This window comes from Dermacentor albipictus, chromosome 1, assembly GCF_038994185.2.
Source record: "Dermacentor albipictus isolate Rhodes 1998 colony chromosome 1, USDA_Dalb.pri_finalv2, whole genome shotgun sequence".
NCBI classification, from domain to species: Eukaryota; Metazoa; Arthropoda; class Arachnida; order Ixodida; family Ixodidae; genus Dermacentor; species Dermacentor albipictus.
In genome coordinates this window covers 488323016-488346758 of record NC_091821.1, presented here as the reverse complement: position 1 = coordinate 488346758, position 23743 = coordinate 488323016, and the positions used below count along the sequence as shown (strand labels likewise).

The 23743-nt window shown below is 49.4% G+C and overlaps 1 protein-coding gene and 1 pseudogene across 1 annotated transcript in view; both read right to left on the bottom strand.

Moving 5' to 3' along the window:
• Positions 1–23743, bottom strand: part of LOC135912787 (uncharacterized) — a 64803-nt gene that overhangs the window by 18654 nt on the left and 22406 nt on the right. Inside the window, exon 5 of the mRNA XM_065445338.1 lies at positions 10282–10439. Coding sequence (XP_065301410.1) covers positions 10282–10439 — 158 coding nt within the window. The remainder of the gene's footprint in view (positions 1–10281; positions 10440–23743) is intronic.
• On the bottom strand, positions 6221–7891 carry LOC135911776 (uncharacterized; annotated as a pseudogene).

Below are 23743 nucleotides of genomic sequence, written 5' to 3'. Positions count from 1 at the left end.
TCTTTACCGTGCACACGTCCCTTTGACGTGGTGCGTTTTCGCGGTTTTGTGACGTCCCGTTATAGGCAGGTGGAGTGGGTGCAGCCCGAGAAGTTTTGACCAATAGCTGAAGGCCAATAGCGAAAAGGCGTCGAATCAAAAATAACAATTTTTCTTCTGTTCTGTCCACTCACGCATAATCAGAGTGTACACGTCATATGAGATGGGGAGCTCTCTCTGTTTGCGGGACGTCGCGCGACTGACAGGTGAAGTTGGGGTGGCCCAAAAATGTTTTTGACCAACTACGGAAGGTTGATTACAGAATTGGAATGAAAAAGTTTGGAATAGGTTTACGTTATAGCGCCCGTAATGTATTAAAATTATCAATGGATATCAGCAATACATACATAAAACAAAACAGACAACCTAGGCATGAATTCGAGCAGTTTAGGCAAATCCATATTCGGTTTTAATATTAAAATTTTCTATTTGGTCATCATCATTGTCGTTGAAAAGGAAAGCATCTAATCAGTGTGCTTTGCGAGTACTAACCTACGGGGACAAAGCTTGGAGGATGGACTGCGCGATGAACGATGGAACGGAAAATCATGGGCGTAGCTTTATAACAGCACAAAAAAAAAATGGGAGTACGGAGGGAACAAACGTGGGTAGCTAAATTTACCTTGGGCTAAATTGGTCCTGAATGAGCAGTATATACCTGTAAAACAATCTTGGCCACGCCGCAGAGCTGGTGGATGTATTATCGTCCAATTAGTAACCTGTAAGTAGCCCCTAAGCCGACGACGCGTGGGTGGTAGCGGCTATGACGAAGGTCCAAGCACGTTGCCTCTGAGATTTTTTACCACACCGCTAGCGCCACCCAGTCTCAGAGGTCATGCTGAGAAGCAGCGTGTTGTAAGTCCTACGTCAGTTCCGGCGAGGGGGAATGGCGTCATTCTTTTTTTCAGTGTCGCTGCCAAACACGGGTAGTTTTGTGAGCTTTTTGTGGCACTTTCACTCACATTTACCACGTAAGCGTAAGACTGCACGGAGGCTCCTCAACATCAGCGCCATCTTAAGATATGTTTTTTTACGCAGTCCAAAATGTTGTTGCCACTTACCTTTAAAGGACCCCTCACCAGGTCTGGTCATTTTGAGCTGACAAGCGCAAAACATACATTGCGCTATAAAGATCGTGTCTGCAAAGTATTCCATCGCTACGCACCGCGGAAAGACCTGAAATTTCAAACCGAACGCCACTTTTACTTCTCGCGGCCGCCACGCTCCAAGCCAAAGAATGACGTACTCGTGCACCCGCGCCTACATACTGGGGTCCGCAGTGTGACGTGGCTCGTGGTGACACATGACTTCGAGAATTATTCAAGACAACCTCTGTTAACTCTGTGATCTGTTGCTTGAATTGTCGAATTGAAGTTTAGAGAAATAAAGACACAAGCGGAATGTCTGCGTGTTTTTTGTTTTACTTCGCACCGAAGCAAGAGAGATGTACTTCTGCTTCGTCTGCTTGCTACTACGGTCGTGCGGTCACGTACGCAGGTACCGAAACTATGCCATTTTCTACCGTGTTCCAGCGCGTGATCGTGCTCAACGATCCGCTTGTTCTGCCTCAGTATTCGTGTAGCACTCAATTATACCTCTAGTCATGTGTCTTTGTGCACAGCGCGCAAAATCGTGCGCCGCGCGAAAGGATAACAGCTCGCGCGTAACGTCGCCAGCAGAAGTGCGCATCGCCGAAAAAAAAAAGCGAGGAGAAAAAAAAAGTGAAAGCTGGGCCCGTGGCGTATGTGTCACGCGATCCTCGAGGTCCGGCATGGGTACAGTGAACTAGAAGTATACTTTCTAGTGCACTGCAGGCATGGGAGAACGCAGGGAAGGAATTTCGCTTGCGGAGGCTAGACGGGGCGAGTGGAGAGAGAGTCTCGCTATGCAGTGGAGCTCGCCTCCTGGAATCACGGGTTCGCGGCGCTGAAATACTTCTATCTTGGCCATTAATGAGCCGATTTGAAAAATGTTTGCGGCAGAGCGCTCCCTAGAGGAAACGTAACTTCCAGCGTATAACCAAAATTTGCTATGGGGCCTGGTGCGGGGTCCTTTAAGAGAAAGTAGTGGAGTTGGGCGTGCCTTGTAATGGGCGCGTAGAGCAGACGTCCAAATGTCGATTGGAAAACAGAGTACGGCCGCAACAGAGGCTTGCAGAGGTTTAGGTGCTGCGATGAAATTGGAAAATCTGTACGCATAAGGTGGTGTTGGATGACGCAATACAGTAGGAATTAGAGATGTTTGGAAGAGACCGTCGTACAGCGGAAGACACAAATAGGCTGATGGTGAGTATACTTTTCTTACGGACATCACTCTTTGAACATCGCAATACTTGGTTTCCGGTTGTCTGCTCTCTATTACGCTGCAGGACAGACCTCCACCTTGAGCAGAACCCCATACAAAAACAAAATACGACGACACGTAAGCACTTCTTATGAGTTAAAAATGCGAATGCATTAATGTCCAATTGAACGCCGTTTAGCGTTCCTTCAAGTTATGCATAAAATCGTCCCGGGAAAGCGAACGCATTAAGACGCTTGGCTAACGTCTCCGGATGGCACAAGGCTGGTGCATTTTAATCTGTGACGTCACGCTACCTCGTACGACTGCCGTAGAATATAATGGGGACGCTCCCGAGTAAGCTGCGGTGATTTTGATGTCACCGCTTTCGTCACGCCGTGCTCGGCAATGAAAATTTCGGTCCAAGTAGCATAACGTCATAAAACAAGGTGCACAGGCCTGCTATCTAGGAGGCGTTGGTATAGGCCAGTGGGCAAAGCGTGCGGTCGTAGGTGGGAAGCTCACTGCCCCCAATGTGTTCATTTCTAATTTATTAACCTTTTTTAATGGAATAATTTCTTTATACCGATTGCCGAGGCGAGGTTAGAACGCAGGCGAGAGCTCGTGCGGTCAAGGAACGCGCGGATAAGAAAGGCTTCCGATTGTGCAGGTGACGTGGCGTCGCGGCGATGCCCTCTCCACTCAGACAACACCTGGCGCGCTATCGCGGCAGCAGGTGTCCACTTCCGCCGCCCGCTCCGTTCAGCTGAGGCACGCACGTGACGTGGCGTTCCAGCGAATGGGAATTTAGGCGCCGTTTCGCTGCTACAGACGCTGGCTCATTCGCTGAATGGTTCACTTGATGATCAATAAATGGGTCAAACCTAACCGGTAGGCCGTGTGCGCCAATTTAACGATAAACATTTGCCTAGCGGAGGTTTCTCGTGCAAGTAGGCAACATTTTTAACGAGAAACAGACGTGGCGACGCCACGCTCAATTTTCCGCAACAACTTTCTGCCAAGTTCTTTTGGGGATTACACGTGATTCGAACCCAACATGACAAAAAATTGATAGATAATTTGGTTCTCATGGCCCAAGGGCTATTTCTGGCTAAAGAGCGCCAAGGATTTTACAAAAGAAAATATATTTTCCCATTACATGTGAAAGTGACCAATGAAATATTGTTCCCAGTCGTGAGTTATTCAGAATATTTTTGTAGTACATTTATTTAGAAAACCTGTTATGCTCATGCAATTACGTAAGCTTTAATTATTTGTCTGAAGACATAATTTGTATTTGGAAAAGCTGTCGAGCTTTTAATAAAGCTTTCTCTTGTAATTTATTTTTGAAACGATACATTTTCGTCGAGTTCTAAAAGAAAGCCAGAGAGACATCAAACGATGGCGTCAGTACTCATCAGCACGCCTGGAGTGCAGCGCTGCCTATTGCATGTTCAACAAAGAACGCCGGAATAGGCACAATCAACATTGCTACCAACAAGAACGGAATCGAGGTTACTGTATAGAGCTACTTATGAGAAACATGAAGGCTCCTATAAAAAGGCAGGACAGAAAAAAAGTCACAGGCCTGCCCGGCACACGCAGCACAGTCACTGCGTCAGCTGGAGGAACGGCTCCAGAGGAGCTCCATTTTTGACACCACGCACCACATGTCTTCGCGGCGAAGTTTTTTTGCGCCGTTGTCACGGAAGAGATCTGAACTGTCCGCCCGGCGTCGACGGCGAGCTGCGGCTTGTCCTGATCTCTGCACAGCGGCGTGCTGAGCCCGATGTTGCCTGGTTGCGGTCGCGCGCGCAGCTCTAGAAATCGCTTCTTCAGGTTCGTCCCTTGCGAGGAGGCGCCATAACGTGTACCGAAGCTTAAACACATGTACCCAAACTACGTGGCGCACATGTCACATCCCTTTACCCGTGGCACGGTACGCTGCCGTTGGTGATGGTGAAGATAATGATGGCACCCCATTCGAAACCGTATGGCGAGAAATAGTCACCTAGTCTGCTAGGTCCAGGGTCAGCTACACGCAGGATGCAACGCTATATGCAGCTGCTACATGTCGGGACACCTTGAGAAATATAGCGGAACTGCAATGCAATTTTGATACGTATCGACTCTACGCGGTGCGCATGTCAAATGGCACAATACGATGGTACTAATGATGAGGCTGATTTAATGCATTCCCTTTGAAACGGGACGGTGGAAAACAGCCACATAGCCTGCTTGAATCAATCAGATATCTCGTACATATTTTTCATTACATCAATACTTATACATCCCCATAAACTTCTTTTCCTTCGTCAATACTTTTCATCTACCTTGCACCGCTACCTATGCAGCTGCCACATGGCGTGCCACCTGGTATAATAATATGCAACTGCAATGCAAAGTGCGCACGCGTACACGCTATGCGGCGCGAATATCACATTGCAAGGCAAGTTCCACGATACAATAGGGAGCTTTAGAATAAGGGCCCCAATATTTTGGGGCCCCAAAGAGCTTTGCGGGTGTTAGCGTTGGGGCACGCAGGAGTGAAGAGTTTTAGAATAGCGCTTTGCGTTTGCGGATAGCGTCTTGCGCTGACAGCGCCACTACGGCGTCTAAGAAAAGCGATTAAAAATAATAAAATAAAATATTCCATTTTATGATATGAACAGTAATTTTGACTTGCGTGTATTCGCGTTTAATTACAATTTAGAGGTTATTCTTCAAGCAGCAAACAATTAGTTGTGCTTAGTTTTGAGCAACAAAACCAACGTTACGTGCCTCCACCAGCCAAGCTTAGCCGTGTTAGGCCTACGAGCCATAAAATCCACACTCTAATTCGGAATCAGCGGCGTCTAATGAATCAATCCTCATAACATACGCTAGTTGAGAGAAAGCGATAACTGCAGTCACTTCTCCTAACTTGCGAACTTCACGCGTTACCGCGAATCGAACCCAGTTTGGTGCTAGGTTAGAGCCGTCGCTTCGATGGGTGCCGCCATGTTTGTTGACGCAAAGCTTTTGGGAACGCTATTTGAGCTCCCGATAAATCGGTGAAATAGCGTTCCCAACGCAAAACCGAAACGCAGTTTGCGTCTCGCGCATGCGCAGTGGCTTCGACGCTATTTCTTTGGGGCCACAAAACGTTTGGGGCCCCTATTCTAAAACTCTCTAATGTCAATGATGACGATGATTTATTGGCATCCCCTTTGAAACGCGACGGGGATATAGCCGCCTAGCCAGCGTGATTTAATAGATACGCAATGTACATTTTTCTACCATTCTTATATATCTCTCCTTAAGTGTATTTAAGTGCAATGCAAAACGTGCACCTGTCGTCGCAACGCAGCGCGCATGCCACATCGCATGTCTCCGGCCGCGCTAGGACCCGTTTATAGGGCATTTTTCAGCTGCATGCCAGCTGGCATGGCTCAGTGTTACAGTAGCAGACTCCCACGTAGTGGGCCTGTGTTTATTCCTGGCGGGAACTCAGTCTTTTTTTTCTCATTCCTGGCGACAGCTGCTACGGACACCCGAAACTGGCGGCCGAGGTGGCGGCGGACAGTCTCGCCACCCGAAATGGCCGTAGGAATGAGCCCATAGCAGTTTACGCTTTAAAATTCAGCAGAATGAATCCGCCTTACGATGTTTCGCATTAATAAAATATAGCCAAACAACCTACTGCCAACGTCGAAACGAGTTTTATGAGAGGTGTGTTGTGCAGCGGAGGACCTCTATTTCACGCTTCCTTAGGAACACGCGGCGCCATCTAACGCCGTCGCCACGAAGCCTACGCGTGGCTTGCGAAATGCGTAGCGCGCCGGTGGTGGTGGTGAAAACTTTTAATTGCTGGCAGAGAGCTTGGGAGCCACAGAGTGGCCCCGCTACATGGTCGGCGTCCCTAGTCCAGGACATCGCATGACAATACCCCGTCTCTCGCCCGTTTCACCAGAGCCCTTTGGGACTCAAGCGAGGAGCAGTTGAGGAGGGCAGTCTCCCATGCCTCTCTGGAAGGGGTAGGGGAAGGGGGGAGGTGGGGATTTTGAGTACATGCCCACACCATGTGGAAGATATCACAGGTCTCCCCACAGTGCGGGCATCGCCCATCTGTGTTAGGATCGTAATGCTTTAAGATTGCAGGACAGAGCAGAGTACCTGTCTGCAGGCGCCTTAAAGTTCGCTCCTCCGTCTAAATCAGCCCCTTGGCAGGGGCCGGGAAAAGGCGGTGGTTGTCGCTATAATGCGTTATTATTTCCCTGAATCGCAGCGGCGGCTGGTTAGTCTCCGAGCCAGAAGAGCTGGGATGAGGAACCCGGTAAATAAGCGCTCGGGCAGCCGCGTCAGCGGCCTCATTACCTCGTACGCCCTGATGGCCAGGAGCCCAAATGATTCTTTTCGGTGTTGGATCAGTGGCAGTCCGTCTTAGAATGCAAGCAGCTAAGGGGGAGATCTCCCCAGCCAAGTAGTGATCACATGCTTTTCGGGAGTCCGTAATGATGATTCTCGAATTGGCGTGGGCGGCAGCAAGCGCTATCGCTACTTCCTCGGCTCGCATTGAATTCGGGGCTCGAAAAGAGAGTCCATCGACGTGCATTTCCCGGTGAACAACAGCGGCCGTGTAAAATCCCGTGGGCGACGGCCCTGCTACGTCTACATGATATACACCGGGTGGGGAGCCGTGTTGTCTCTCAAGATCCCGAGCCCGCGCTTGTCGTCTGTTTTCGTGCATGTCGGTGTCCATGTTACGGGGGAGCGGGGAGACCCAGAGCATATGGCGCCACAGTACTGGGATACGCTCCGTCTCCTCTTGAGTGCAGTCGTATTGGATGTGTAAGCGGTTCAGCAGGCGGCGCCCAGGGGCCGTCTGCATGAGCCGCGTGTATTGGTTCACGAGGTGGGCCTCCCGCAGCTCCTGGTAGGAGTTTAGCACCCCCAATGCCTTCAGTTTGTCATTAGAGGTAGCCACCGGGAGATCCAGGGCTCGCTTAGCTGCCTTGCGGATGATGGCGTCTATTCGCGCCTCGTCTTGCTTAGTAGTGCGGAGATATGGCACGGCGTAGAGGATCCGGCTAGTCACGAAGGCATAGACGAGCCGAAGCGCGTCCCTGCCCCGCAGACCACCCCGCTTGTTGGAAACGCGGCGGATCATGCGCCCTACCTGTTCGCCTACTCTCTTGAGTTTCACAATGGTGGAGTCCGGCCTGAGGCTGTGGTGAATTAAAAGGCCCAGAATACGGAGCTCCTCCACCTCTCTAATAGGACCTCCTGACAGAGAGATGGGAATTGCTGTCCTATCCTTTGGGTTCACTCTGACATGCAGAAGCGCTGATTTCGCTGGAGCACATTGGAGCCCACAGTCCATAGCATACGCATCGACTATGGAAGCGGCCTGCTGAAGGCGGGCCTCCATGTCCCCCAGGCTCCCCTCAGTGGTCCAAATTGTGATGTCATCTGCATATAACGCGTGTTGAATGCCTTCCACCCGGGCCAGTTGGCTTGGGAGGCGCATCATAGCTATGTTGAACAGGAGCGGTGATAACACCGCTCCCTGAGGGGTACCCCGTGTTCCCATCATGTAAGGGCCGTATTCCTCGCCCTCAATCCGAAGGAAGGCCTGGCGATTAGTCAAGAAATCTGGCCGATTTTGAATGCGCAAGCATTGCTATGCCAACCTAGCTAGAAATCTCGCTCGTCCATCCATCCCGTAAGACGAATCGCTATAGCGAAATAAATGTACAAAACAAAATGATCTTGAAATAAAAAATTCACAGACGATTACCATACTCCTTAAGGCAAATTTTCAGTGCGGTTGTTTGAGTGTTTTGAATTCCCGACATATTGTGGCAAATAATTTCATTGTGAAAGACTGGGTCCTCTCGGCCTCACCGCTGAGCCTCTGCTCGGACAGCTCGTTTAGCAGCAGCGGCAGACGAAGCATTTCCACGGGTGGCGTCGCTCATCGTTTAGGAAGTACGTGTGAACATGGGAACGCGTGGCTCGCGCGGAGCACATTCTCTAGTGGCAGCGGTGCAGGCGAAGCAGCGCATGCTCATCGGGTCCGAAGCGTACGCCAGTGCCTCGTTGCCATATATGGTTCGGTGGACGCTGTCGCCGCATGCAACATTTGCCACATGCCCGGTTGGCGCCGTGCAGCAGGTCTCTTGCGGCACTCCGCTTTCTTCCTCGCTCTCTTCCCCCGCTTTCCTCCTCGTGTGCCCTCCTCCTTCGCTTTCTTCCTCGCGCTCTCTTTGCTCTCACCGTTTACACCAACCACTGCGCTCACATTGGCGAGCGACCCCATGCTCAGAAGCTGATTGTCTCACCCACTGGGCTAAACACCCACGCCTGCAGGCGGCGAATATATCTGAACCACCGAACGTGTTGTACCGACGGTACGACATAAATGTAAGAGCAGAACAGTTTGTATGAAGGCTTTGTTGAATGATTTGGTGATGGTGGAATAAAAGCCATCTCTAGGACCATTTGTAGAGCCGACTTGAAGTATTGTAGACATAAGGAAAATTCAAAGCTTGCGAAAATTCATTGCCAAACACGACACATCCGCGATGCGTCTCAGCGGTCGCGGAATTCGCCTTCCGTTGGGCGTTTCTTCCCGGACCGAAATGCAACCGATATCTGAGGGCTTATGCGCTTCCCTTCGGGCAACATAGACAGATAAGCAGTCAATCAGTCGATAAGGATGGTAAGGAGCGATGGAGGGTTATATTGGTCTCATCACGGTTGATAATAGTTAGGCTCGGATATGTAAGGTGCTGAAGAGTGATAAGCTTACAATGGCTGGAGCAAAATCTGAAAATATTAATAAGCACTGATAGGGGATGATAAGGGTAGGATAAATCCGTTAATGGTTGATAAGGACTGATAAGAGCTCATAAGGGCCAGATCACTCTGATAAGGCTGATAAGGGCACGTAAGGGTTGATAAAGACCAAATCGATTGCGATAAGGTTGATAGCAACCTATAAGGGATGATAACGGTGGGATCAAGTCCGATAAGATTTATAACGACCGATAAGGGTTGTAAGGGCTTGCACTGTTCAACTCCCACAGTTTCTGTGTGAATGCTGTGTCAACTTTTTTGGGACACTGCGCCATCTAGTGGTTCTGCCCGGAATTCCGCGCGTGGCTTTCGAGACGAGTAGTACGGCATGGCACTGCCTGGGAGCGCCGATTGTTCCCTTGCTTGGCACATGCTTAGTGGCACATATTCAGTCATCCAAGTTGGTGAGAGGTTGATTGAACAGCGCTGCAAACCCAGTGCGTTCCTGGCTCAGCTCAATAAAGCGTTGGCGTGAACGATGATCACTGGAATGCTGCACATGCCAAGTGCATTTGTGGCGCAGCCTGCTGAAGCGTCGAGTCGCTTGTGGCGTGGTCTCGATATCACTCAGCATTGGATGAATTTAAGGAATCCTTTTTTTCATTGAAGAGCGGCACATTCCCAGTGCCACATACCAACTTACCCAAGTTGGCGAGAAAGACGTTCATTGAAGAGCGTCACACACCTACTGGCACATAGCTAGTGACCCAAATTAGCATCGAAGAGGTTCATTGAAGACCAACAAAGAACGATTAGCAAGTGCCCATTAATGCAAGTCGGCGTGGAAGAGTTTTATTGAAAACTGATACCTACTCAATCCTGCATCCCATGTGACCCATGTCAGCGTGAAAGATGTTCGCTCAATTACGGCACGCGTGTAATCATTGCCAGATACTCAGCTACCCAAGTTGGTCAGGTGGTTGGTTTCGAACCCTGTGCCTTCAGTACAGCAGCCCGTCGTGTTCGCCATTCGACCACGCACTACCCAGTGACCTATGTAGGCGGGAAAACGGTTAGATACAAACATACATTGATAGGCCCAAACATATATAGCCTTCGCCAAATGCGTGAAGTACCCAAAGATTTCTAGCGCATTAACAAAGATATCGACAGCACACTCACTAGGACTCGTTGTGGGCAGCAGCTCGACAGCGTCCGGGCATCCGTACCAACGCAGGAAGGCGGCGATGGAGCGAGTGGCGAGCACGGCCCGCTCTACTGGACGGCTGCACATACTGGCAGGCTCTGAGAGGCACCGCACCAATTCCCCTTTCAAGGCACTGCAAAAAGGCGTACGCTCCTGCACCATGCTGTACCCATAATTGATGGGCTTTAGGTGTCCAAAGACACTGGATACTCGACGACAAAGTCGAGTATCCAGTGTCTGTGCTCGAACAAGCAAAGCACAGCACAGCTCGAACAAGGTACGAGACTCGGAAAGATGGTCACACGCATAGGAGCTGTGCGCCATCTTGCGCTTATGACCACGTTTCCCTGCTAATTGTCTTCCTAAGACTATACTGCAGTGGCGTAGCCAGAAATTGTTTTCTGCGTGGGGCCCGTACTTGACCGTGGAGGGTCAGGTGGAGGGATGGGTATAGAAGAAGGGGTGTCTGCAAGCCGCATTTCGGCAGGAGGAAGGGCTGGCAGCTGTTGTGTCACGCTCTGGCTATGTCACTGCTATATTGTTCACTGCGCGAGTTAATTTTTATGGTAAATAATCTACTAGCCTTCATATAACTTTTACTTAACTAGATACAATGAGTGAATACGCCGTCAAGCAGGGATGAGTGCAAACACTCTCTTAAGGTCTGGCAGGCACGCCGCAGTTACGAGAGTCCAGAACCAATGGAAGGCCCACTCACATTAGTGAAATTACAGAGTGCTCAATTGAATTCATACGCCCGTCGGTGTTTCAGCTCTCGCTCACAGCCACACAACGCAAACTGGCCACTACTCTCAAGCTGTGTATGGTGACAAAGGCTCGCGGATCTGTGGTTCCCTTAGAGGAGCTGGCATGGTGGGGCGTGGCTTTAAGGCACCGAGATGTTCAATTTGGTTAACATAGAAGTACAGTGAAGGGATCTGGCATAGATTACAATCCATTTGCCTTTGTGTGTTTTAATAGTGCTTCCGTGATTAGGCATAAGGAAAGAAAAATAACTGAGGCTTAGGAAGTTTCAGTGCAATGCATGAAGTGCAGAACTGGTGGAACTGACCATGTTTGTGCATTCTTTACCTCATTCGACACGCCTTGGTTTCGGCAATACACAACATGACGTAAGAAATGATGTCTGGCCTGGTATTGAGCCGGGTATCACACACCTTCGAGACGAGCATTTCGCCTACTGCGAAGTGGCCTCTTCGCCCAAGTGAACGAATAGTACTTGCATCGCATGAACGCTCAGGCACACAAACGCTTGTCTTTGGGTGTCGCGCTGTGCTGTGTGTTATAATGCCAGCGTTGATCAAGACGCGCAGTGCCTTCTAGGTTCGTGCACATAGACCGCGGGGTGACCTACTTTTGCTTCACGGGCATCCGCATTACACTGCATGTATACCCGCCGTGTTTGCTCAGTGGCTATGGTGTTAGGCTGCTGAGCACGAGGTCGCGGGATCGAATCCCGGCCACGGCGGCCGCCTTTCGATGGGGGCGAAATGCGAAAACACCCGTGTACTTAGATTTAGGTGCACGTTAAAGAACCCCAGGTGGTCAAAATTTCCGGAGTCCCCCACTACGGCGTGCCTCATAATCAGAAAGTGGTTTTGGCACGTAAAACCCCATATATTATTATTATTACACTGCATGTACTCCTTGTGATATTCATTCAGTGCTTTGTGAAGCAGAAAGGAAAAACAAGATGTTCGGAGAGGGGTTGAAATCTGGGCCAGTTGGTATATACTTGAAGGAAAAAACCAGTCAAAAAACACAAAGAACAGGAGGAGAGGTTCACACCTCACGATAGAAGCGATTCTTGTATTTTCATGCTCTGTGATTAGCGATGATGCGGTTGCGCATGCTCTGCTGGCGTTGCTGGGACTACACCGATTCTAATAAAGCTCAGTTAATAGCCCAGTCGTTGTGGTGTGAATCTCTCCTCCTGCCCTTTGTATTTTTGACTGGCTTTTTCCTTCAAGTATGTTCGGAGAGTCATACCGGTCTCACTAAATGTAGGATCACGAACGTCTAGCTAACAGGGGTGAGTCTTGCATGTCCTGCTTGCCAGTGGGCAGCCCTGCAAACCAGGGGCGTAGCCGGGGGGGGGGGGTGTCTTATGGGGCTTCAGCCCCTCCCTCTCGAAGTTTTTTCGTGCTGTCATGCACCACCGACCGAAACAACCCCGGCGCCGGAAATAATTCTGGATTTTGTCTAGACTGTCTTCTTTTGTGCCCGAAAAACATTTTGGCGCGAATATTGGTAACTCGGGTTGGATTTCATGGCACCTCCCATGCACCTGAAGTCACGTAACGCAAGGGACCCCATCCGAGCACAAAGTTTCAAGGGCGTTTTGATGGCGAGCGGGCTCGTTGTGGCATTTCGCGGAGGCTACGGAATCTACAGAGTGCTCAGATTTTAATGCCGAAACTTTATAGGCATCAAGATCTCATAAACGTTCGAATCGAAAGGTGCATTGACTTTTCAAAAGTAGTACTTTAGATTTTCAATTCCGGAACTTTGTGGGTTTAATGTTCTTATAAGCATTTGATACCAAAGGTGCATTGACTTTTCTGTCATCCATCGGACCCTACAACGAGACAAGCCAAGTCAACACACTATCATACAAGTTGACAAAGCACGCAGCCAGGTCCTATGAGACGAAGCATTGTCGTGGTTCATTTGCGCCGACATGTCACAGATAAGAATATCAAAAATTTTTTTACCTGCGCCAAAGCATCGATGTCAAGACAGTAAAGCCAGCAAAGCTAACTACGTTCTTATTTATATTATCTACTTTGACTTTTATTCGCGAGGACATATTCAGCCTCTTCAATTTTCTTGTTCTCGCTACTCGCGGGCTGCGAGAGCCAGCCAGAGCGCGTGCGTTTTTCTCGTGTCGCCCCGACCACCGCGGGGCGCACTGTGGTGCACGCTCGTTTTTCTCTGGCCAAGTGCATTTTTAACTGCCAGTGTTTTGGACGCCTTCTGGCTAGCAGACAAGAAAAAAATGGCAATGGCTTAGCTCGGCTATGCCAGGATATACGTAGCGAAAGCTAAGGCAGAGCATGGTTAGCCTTGGTTAACCTTGATTGCAAGTCAAGGTTAGTCTGGTTGTCTAGCTATATTACGCTGTTTAGCCAGTCGTTCGGCGCGCTGTTCGTCTGTTTCCTGGGCGATTCGTTTCCTCTTCATCTCGTTCCGATGTCCATTCCAGGCCTCATCCTGGTTATCAGAATTGTCGCCGTCCATACTGCCGCCTAAACTGTGGTTGCGGCGCACGCGAGCTCTCCTTTTCAATCCTCCGACATGTTATCAGTCATGCGACGCAGTTGGCGAAGCGAGCGGAGGCGAGCGCAACGACGAGGAACGCGGTGTGACGTCATGTGCCTCCTCGGAGCACGGCCACGGCGAAATCGCAAGTTCGCGGCCAGTAAAGCTTTCGCTTTAAAAGAAACAAAGGAAGCTCGCCACCATCACTGTGGGGACTCGATGGATTGCAACGCCGTCGCTTGAGGGCATCACCTTCACTTTGATGTTATTGCAACCTTTCCGGAAAGTCTTTTGTATCGCCGATGTAGGATACTGAGCATACTATACGCATGGTTCTCGGCGGACCAATCGTCTCATGTTTTCTTCGATATTCCTTCGGTACCAACATTAGGTGCCCAAAGTAGGCATTCGATTGTGGCCAATATGCTTTCCTTTGCGTTTTTTTCCACTTCGGTGCCCCGCCCCACGAAAGAAAGAAATACATTGTTGCGGCGTAGCGAATTGTCTCATGGTGAAAGTTTGATTTCGTTACTTCTTTTGCGGAAAGTGATGGGCCACGGGACTCTGATACCCTTATTATATGTTACGCGAAAGACAAGTCAGCAAGACGAGCAACTATTTACACGTTATATTTACAACAGTGGCTGCAGCGCTGACCGGTTAGATTCACACCATGAGCCCAGTTTGTTCTTCCTCCTCTTTCCTCGAGGGATGGCGCCCACGGGCCTCGTTCAAACAAGCAAATACCACACCCGTGTAGCAATATTATTGCGATAGCAATTATATGGACACCTCAGGCGCATTCCTACCGTTCGCGTCATGTTCCGTGTAAACTGCAAGAGCTCAAATTGAAAGTTTGACGACAGCTCGTCTGGCCGGAAAAATACATGTTGAATAAACGCGAAAAAGCTGCGGGATTTCAAGGGCTAAACGACTACTACTACAAGCAAGAATAATTGAGCGGAAGGCTAAGGTCCGTATGCTGGAAAATGATACCTTCTATGCCCGTTGCCGTTTAGAGTTCCTGTGCCTGCTGTCAGGATTGGGGGCTCAATCCCATCGTCCGTGGTCCTTTGCCAAGATTGGAGTACGGCATGAATTCGGAGGTAGCTGGCCCATGCCGTCGTCCAACTTATTTACGCTGAGATCGTTGATGAAGTGAAGAACTGCTTCTCATCGAGAACGAGGAAAAGGGTTTATTTACAGAAATTAAATCAGTCTAACATGACTGCTTGAGAAAAAGAGTATTAGTCCAACAGGACTGCATGAGAGAAGTGACTCAGTCTAACATGACTGCTCAAGAGAAGTGTGTCCTCAGCATTCGCACAACCACAGTTTTTATACACTCGATCCGCCGGTCCTACGACGCGGCGACTGTTCGTTTACACATCACCAACTCGCAGCTGCTCTGCAGACCAGTTTACGTACACAAAGGCAACCGCGCTTTGTACACAGAGGCAACCGCGCGGGGTGCCGTTCCGGGAACTATCGGAGTCGATCGAGGGTCGCTCGTTGTTCTGCGCCACTCCGAAGCGTGAGACGCACGAAAAAACGTCGTCCCCACGGCAGCTTGTCCAGGCGTGTCAAATCAGCTCCGCGTTGGGGAACTCCGGAAGCATTGTTCACACACGCCGAACTAGTCCCGTCACAATGTCGAAGGGGCTGGAGGAAGGCGGCGGATTCCAACGCAAAGGCCGCTTCTTTGAACGCCTCCCAGCTGCAGCGACGGAGAGGGAGAGGTGCGCGTCTTGCACCCCTTGTCGTAATCGGGTGGCAAGGTGGCAATCTTGTTGCGCAACTCGCCATTCTTGACAGCGCCTCCATGGGCCGGAAAGTCTCGACTGTCTAGCGCTGACAACCGCTAGGCAGGAAGAGAACGGCTGCTGGTCAGGGGGGGATTGATGTCTTGGCTCGCAGCGACCACTTGTGCATTGATGTCACCGCCCCAAAACATCCAACAAGGACAGGCAACTGCAAAATGAACCCCACAACACGGCTCTGCGCCGAGATGACGTGCATTGGCTCTCACTTTAGACACGCTAGGCTTCAAAAAAAAAACAACAACAACATAAGTGCAGAAACAAAAAAAAATGCTACATTTCACTATGCCAATTTCTGAAGAAAATTCCTGCTGACCAATTCAGCAATCATGGAGGGACTTCTGCTAAATGAGAGGGGATTTTCTTCGCCTAAAGAAAAGCTAACACTAGTAACCCCAAAATTTAGGCGGGACCCTCAAACGCAGAATTCAAATTAGCCTGCTCAAACCATCCGCATTGCTATGCAACTTTCCCTTCTTATATCTAACGGAGAAGTTGTACTCTTGGAGAGTGAGGCTCCATCGGAGCAAGCGGCCGTTTTTGTGTGACATTTGATTGAGCCACGTCAGAGGACAGTGGTCGGTCTCGAAGATGAACTTCGCTCCGTACAAGTAACACGACAACTTCTGGGCGGCCCAAACCAAACAAGCGCATTCCTTCTCTGAAGCGCTGTAGGCTTCCTCTCTTACATTTAGTTTACGGCTGGCGTAGAGGATAGGATGCTCCTCGTTATCGTCGCCGACCTGACTAAGTACCACGCCCATACCTCTGTCGCTTGCGTCGCATTGAACTATGAATTCCTTTGTGTAGTCTGGCGCGCGAAGCACAGGGCGAGAAACCAATAGCGTTTTCAAACTTTGGAAAGCGTTCTCCTTGTCCTTATCCCAGTGTACGTTACTCGGTGCTCCCTTTCGGAGGGCGTCTGTTAATGGACTTGCCAATTGCGAGTAATTCGGAATGTACCGTTGATAGTACCCCACAAGTCCCAAAAATGAACGAAGGTCCGTTTTCGTGCGCGGCTGAGAAAATTCTCCAATCGTAGCTATTTTCAGCTCAGCCGGCCGTCTCATGCCCTGACCGACAACATGGCCCAGATAAGTAACCTGCGAACAACCAAACCTACACTTTTCCGCTTTCATCGTTAAGCCGGCTTCCCTCAACCGTGAGAACACCTGTTTGAGGTGCGATACGTGTTGTTCCCAGCTGTCGGAAAAAATGGCCACATCATCAAGATAAGGTAAGGCGAACTCCTGCAAGTCCTTTAGGACAATATCCATTAACTTAGAGAAGCTAAACGGCGCGTTCTTCAGCCCGAAGCTGAGTGCGAGAGGGCGAAAAGTGCCTACAGGCGAGATGAATGCGGCATAGCGGCTGGCACTTTCTGAAAGGGGAACTTGCCAGTACCCCCGCACGAGATCTATAGTTGAAATGTATTTAGTAGCGCTAACTCTTTCAATTCGTTCCTCAATGTTGGGTATCGGGTACAGCTGATCCCTAGTGATCGCATTTAACTTCCTGTAGTCAACACACGGACGAGGGTCCTTGTTAGGGGTTTCTACGAGTATTAGCGGTGACGTGTAGTCACTCTCAGCGGGCTCAATAACTCCCAACTCTAGCATGCGCTGTATATCTGCCTCCATAATCTCTCTCTGTCTTGGAGACACCCTGTAAGGTTTTGATCTTACTGGTTCGGTAGAGATCAGCTCAATTTCATGCGTTATCAGTTCGGTTCTACCCGGCCGATCGCTAAATCTGTCGATATATTCCCCTAACACCCCTTTTAGCTCATCTAGCTGCTCGGGTCTTAGAGCATGCGAGCTTACCGAGTGTTCTACTACTTCTTCTAGGCCGATTTCAGAGTTGGAGGTGGCCCTATACTCCTTAAACTTGGTACCAATGCCATCCGGCTCTTTGACGGTATAGTTAACGACTCCGCTCCGCTCTACATACGGCTTCATCAAATTACAGTGATATATCCTCACTTCCTTCCTGCGACCGGGCATTCTCAAAGCATAGTTGGTATCTGAAAGTTTGTGCAACACTTTAACGGGCCCTTCCCAGTGAACTTCAAGCTTGTTCTTTCTTGAAGGTTTGAGGATCATTACCTGGTCTCCGGCGTTAAACGTACGAAGCCTCGCATTCTTGTCGTAATAGAATTTGGCGTTCTTTTGAGCTAGTGCCATGTTCTTTCCGACTAGTTCTTGGGTTGCGCTTAGCCGCTCCAGTAAATTTAGCACGTATTCAACCACGGTTGGACTCTCCCCTCTTTCCTCCCACATCTCTCTTAACATTCTCAGTGGAGACCGGAGTGTCCTCCCATACACTAGTTCTGCTGGTGAGAACCCTGTCGCCTCATGTGGAACCGTTCGCAAAGCAAACAAAGTTGCCGGCAGACAGTTCTCCCAGTCCTCCTTGTGCTCGTAACAGAGCGCACGCAAAACTCGCTTAAGCACCGAATGCCACCTCTCTACACTGTTTGACTGAGGGTGATAGACAGAACTGTGTATTAACTTTACCCCGCACTTTTGCAAGAATGTGGAAGTCAGTGCGCTCGTGAATACTGACCCTTGATCTGCCTGAATTTCGGCTGGAAACCCAACTCGTGCAAACACTGTCAAAAGCGCGTCTACTACTTCGGTGGAGCTGAGCTCTTTCAAAGGGATTGCTTCTGGAAACTTGGTGGCCGGACACAGCATGGTAAACAAGTACCTGTAGCCTGATTTTGTTTTTGGAAGAGGCCCTACCGTGTCTATTACAAGTCGTCTGAAAGGCTCTGTTATTAAGGGCACTACCTTCAGTGGAGCTTTCCAAGTCTCTCCTGGTTTACCAGAACGCTGGCAGGCGTCGCATGATCTTACAAAGTTTTCTACATCTTTGAAACAGCCAGGCCAGTAGTATTCCATAAGCAATCTTTCCTTTGATTTGTTTATGCCTAGGTGGCCGGACCACCCATTTCCATGACAAAGACTCAAAAGGTCCTCCCTATACTTAGTAGGTATGACTAACTGATCTAAAATCTTACCCTTTCGATCTCTGTAATGCCGATACAACAATCCTCCTTTCTCATGTATCGTTACGTTGCGCCTAGCAATGCCTTCTTTAGCTGTGTCACGTAATTTAGCTAAGCTCTCATCATTCTTTTGCTCAGCTGCCAGTGACTCTCTATCCACGCGTAAGAGTTGATCGAAGTTCTTTGAGGCCGGTGATAATAACGACCCTGTCTCGCTTGTGAGCGCGTCTGCTTGCTCTTCCTGCAGGCTAGAACTCTGACACTCTAGTGCTACGCTCTCATTGAGCTGGTCAGCTGGCAGGCTCTCCTCAACTGTTCTTTTGTCCCTCGGGCCTAGCTCGGATTCGGGTATTGAAGTTATGCCCTTTTCTGCTTCCGCTGGAGGAGCTTGAGCATTTTCAGCCGAAAGCGCCGCGATCTTACGAGCTTGGCCTCGGGTCAATGCCTGTACTATGCCCTCTCCCAGTTTGAGCCCTCTGTCACGCAGTAACTGATTCGAACGATTCGAAAAGATGTAGGGATACTGCAGTGACAAAAATTTGGAAACTGAAGCCTCAGTCTCTAGTTCCCCGAATGGTCCACTGATTTTGACTTTGGCCATGGGCAGACACACGCTGTGTTCTTCTACAACCTGTTTTATCCACGCTACTTCTCCGGTGAAGTCATCTACCATCACGTAAGACGGATGGACAATGTCCAGCGTGGCGGCACTGTCTCTTAGCACTCGGCATGGTTTTCCATTAACTTGCAGGTCGTGGAGATATGGACTTAAAAGTTCCATATTCTCATCCTTTTCCTCCACGTAGGAAAAAACTACGCTAGACTTCTCGCAGTTTACAGCTATATGTCCCAGTTTGTGGCATTTGTAACAGCGAATTGGTCTAACAGATTCGAATTTTCTTTTCTGTTCTTTTTGTGCGGTTTCTCCGTTAAGTTTCTCCTCGCTCTTTTCTGCGGGCTTTTCCGCCATGTCTACAGGCTCGGATCGTCTTGTTTGCGCACCCTTTTTGAACGGAAATGGTTTCCGCGGTCCATTTCGACCGTCCCAGTTTCCCTCCTCGGCGTTCAATTTTCTACGGGTTGCGTACTCTTCGGCTAATTCAGCCGCCCTTTCCACAGTGTTTACATTACCTCTGTCTTGCACCCACAGTGTCACAGCTTGGGGGATGGTTTTGTAAAACTGCTCTAGACACATGCATTCAATGATCATGTCTCTGCTGTCGTACGCTTCCGCGCTTTTAAGCCACTCGACTAGGTTGGCCTTTAAGCTATACGCAAACTCCGGATAGCCCTCGCTATCTTTCTTGCCTGTGCTCCTAAACCTTTGCCGAAAAGCTTCGGCTGAAAGGCGGTATTTCTTCAGGAGACTAGCCTTAACTTTCGCATAATCATATGCATCCTGCACACTCAATCTGGCGATTACTTCCGCCGCCTCACACGGCAACATAGACAGCAACCGCTGTGGCCATGTACTCGGACCGAAGTTCATCTTTTCGCAAGTCCTTTCAAAATTGCTTAGGAACAAGCCTATGTCGGTCCCGACCTCAAATGGCTTTAATAGCCTGTCCATGCGGTACGATTCTGCCTCACTTGATCGACCCAGAGCGCCTTCACTTCCTTGAGACAACTCCAAACGTCTGTTTTCAAGTTCAAGTTGCATTTTTCTTAACTCGCGATCTTTATCGCGTTCCTCTCTCTCTCGTTTTTCTCTGTCTCGTTCTTCTCTTTCTTTTTCCCGTTTCTCTCTCTTTTTGAGAAGTTCCAAGCCCATTTCAATATCTTGCTCACTGGCCTGATTGGAAATTAGCTCCAATAATTCCGATTTGAGCATTTCCTTGCGTACATCTAGGCCCAGTTCCTCACCAACAATCAACAACTCGTCTCTCAGCAGTGTCCTTAACTCCATGACTGCTGCTTTACTGCCTTGATTCTGCTCTCTAAATCTAGCTAGGAAGACACAACCTAGCTAACACACAACAATCTAGCTTCCCTACTGTTCTAAACAGAACGACCACAAAATGAAGCCTAGAGAGTCAAAGCAAAAACCAAGCACTCACCGCAGATACAGCACCATGTCGCAAAGTCCATCCCACCGCTGTCAGCCAGTTGTCAGGATTGGGGGCTCAATCCCATCGTCCGTGGTCCTTTGCCAAGATTGGAGTACGGCATGAATTCGGAGGTAGCTGGCCCATGCCGTCGTCCAACTTATTTACGCTGAGATCGTTGATGAAGTGAAGAACTGCTTCTCATCGGGAACGAGGAAAAGGGTTTATTTACAGAAATTAAATCAGTCTAACATGACTGCTTGAGAAAAAGAGTATTAGTCCAACAGGACTGCATGAGAGAAGTGACTCAGTCTAACATGACTGCTCAAGAGAAGTGTGTCCTCAGCATTCGCACAACCACAGTTTTTATACACTCGATCCGCCGGTCCTATGACGCGGCGACTGTTCGTTTACACATCACCAACTCGCAGCTGCTCTGCAGACCAGTTTACGTACACAAAGGCAACCGCGCTCTGTACACAGAGGCAACCGCGCGGGGTGCCGTTCCGGGAACTATCGGAGTCGATCGAGGGTCGCTCGTTGTTCTGCGCCACTCCGAAGCGTGAGACGCACGAAAAAACGTCGTCCCCACGGCAGCTTGTCCAGGCGTGTCAAATCAGCTCCGCGTTGGGGAACTCCGGAAGCATTGTTCACACACGCCGAACTAGTCCCGTCACAATGTCGAAGGGGCTGGAGGAAGGCGGCGGATTCCAACGCAAAGGCCGCTTCTTTGAACGCCTCCCAGCTGCAGCGACGGAGAGGGAGAGGTGCGCGTCTTGCACCCCTTGTCGTAATCGGGTGGCAAGGTGGCAATCTTGTTGCGCAACTCGCCATTCTTGACACTGCCAAATTTGCTTCAATATAGCTACACGCTAACTTTAAAGCGAGCGTTAGAACACGAAATAACGGCGACATGCACCATGCCAAGCTGGAAAGGCTGCTGCCATCCTGAAACGGTACGTCCCGAAGTTAACACAGAGAGGCTGTACACATTCTTTCTTCCTATAAACCTCACAAAGCGGAAATCTCGGTCCTGAGCCTTTGTCTAAACTTGAGCCCAGGGCCCTCACGAGATACGAAGTAGCGGATTTGGGCTGTTGAAAAGGCTGCTAAGCCAAGTCGACGCCACTAGACGTGACGAAGCTCGCACGCTTGTTATTACCGTACTTTCCATGTTTCAAAACCCTTCTTCAAACTCCGCGCTGTCGCTAGAGGAACATGAGGGTATCGACCGGCTTCGAAGCAATTTTGACATCGCCATTCTTCCGGATGGCAAAGGAAACGTAACTGTTTTGCTTAGTAGTGGTGACTACTGTAAAAAGATGCTGGCACTGGTTATTCGTGCCAATACTAATAGTCGCCTGATGCGTGATCCCACAGGAAAACTGCAAAGGGACTTCCAAAATCTTCTAGCTGAAGTCTTCCATTTGGTACCGCCCCAACATAAATCACTCTATTACCGACTACTTTTGCCACAACTGATCAGCTACAGCACTTTATGACCTACTAAAGATACACAAGGAAGGTGTTCCTATGCGGCCCATTGTCGACTACGCTCGTTCACCTCTGTACAATCTTTCCGGTTTTTTACACCGGATCACTTCGCAACTCGTTGGAAAAAGCGGCCTTCACGTACGCAATTCTGGCGACTTTATTGAAAAGATACGGCAAGTTGTTCCTGCTCATGATGACGTCATGGTTTCATTTGACGTTAAGTCACTATTCACAAGCGTTCCAGTAGAACTGTCTGTAAAGGTTTGCACTGCTGCCCTCGAAGTTGACGGGTCGCTGCCCGATAGGTCTCCGATTGACGTTTCAGACCTGTCTCGTCTCCTTAGGTTTTTTTTCTCAAGTACATTCTTCGTCTTCCAACAGAATTTTTTTCTGCAGACGCATGCTATGGCTATGGAAGCATCTATATCGGTTTCTGCTGCGAATCTGGTCACGGAGGACGTCGAACATCGGGTGTTTGCATCTTTTGCCCCTTCTCCAAAGGCTTTTCCTGGGATATGTAGATTATTGCATCTGCATAATTCGCAAGGATGATCTCGCTACCTTCACTGCTCGTATTAACAGCGTGGAACAGGCGATACAGTTTACTGCCGAGCAAGAAGCATACAGTTGTCTATACCGTTTCTTGATGTTATTGTCAAGCGCGGTGATTTTGGCCTTTCTTTCTACGTCTGTAGGAAGCCCACACATACAGGCCGGTACTTGCATTTTAAATCGGTACAGACCCGCCATTGTTGCTCAGTGGCTATGGTGTTGGCCTGCTGAGCACAAGGTCGCGGGATCGAATCCCGACCACGGCGGCCGCATTTCGATGGGGGCAAAAACACCAGTGTACTTAGATTTAGGTGCACGTTAAAGAACCCCAGGTGGTCAAAATTTCCGGAGTCCCACTACGGCGTGCCTCATAATCAGAAAGTGGTTTTGGCACGTAAACCCCCTAATTTAATTTTAACTCGATACATCTGCTTTCACACAAAAGGTCTGCTCTTGCTACGCTGTTCCGGCCAGCAAAAACAATTTGCACAAAACAGGAGCACTGCATGCGTGATATTGCGAGCATCGGTGAGGATTTAAGAACCTGCGGCTACAATCCGTCTTTTTGTTCTTCGAAGTCTACTAATAACTCTCCCCTGCTATTCCTATGCCTATGTCGTATTCCCCCGCTGCCTTGTCTCCAGCCTGCTTCTTGCCTACCTTGGCATTGAAGTCGCCCATCAGTACAGTGTATTTTGTTTTGACTTTACCCATCGCCGATTCGGCGTCTTCGTAGAAGCTTTCGACTTCTTGGGCATCATGACTGGATATAGGGGCGTACACCTGTGCGACCTTCAATTTGTATCTCTTATTATGCTTCCCAAGACCTGCCACCCTCTCGTTAATGCCATAGAATTCCTGTATGTTACCAGCTATATTCTTATTAATCAGGAATCGGACTCCTAGTTCTCGTCTCTCCACTAAGCCCCGGTAACACAGGACGTGCCCGCTTTTTAGCACTGTATGTGCTTCATTTGTCCTCCTAACTTCACTGAGCCCTATTATATCGCATTTACTGCCCTCTAATTCCTCCAATAGCACTGCTAGACTCGCCTCACTAGATAGCGTTCTAGCGTTAAACGTTGCCAGGTTCAGATTCCAATGGCGGCCTGTCCGGAGCCAGGGATTCTTAGCACCCTCTGCTGCGTCGCAGGTCTGACTGCCGCCGTGGTCAGTTGCTTCGCAGCTGCTGGGGACTGAGACGCCGGGGTTAAGAACTGAAACGCTGGGGACT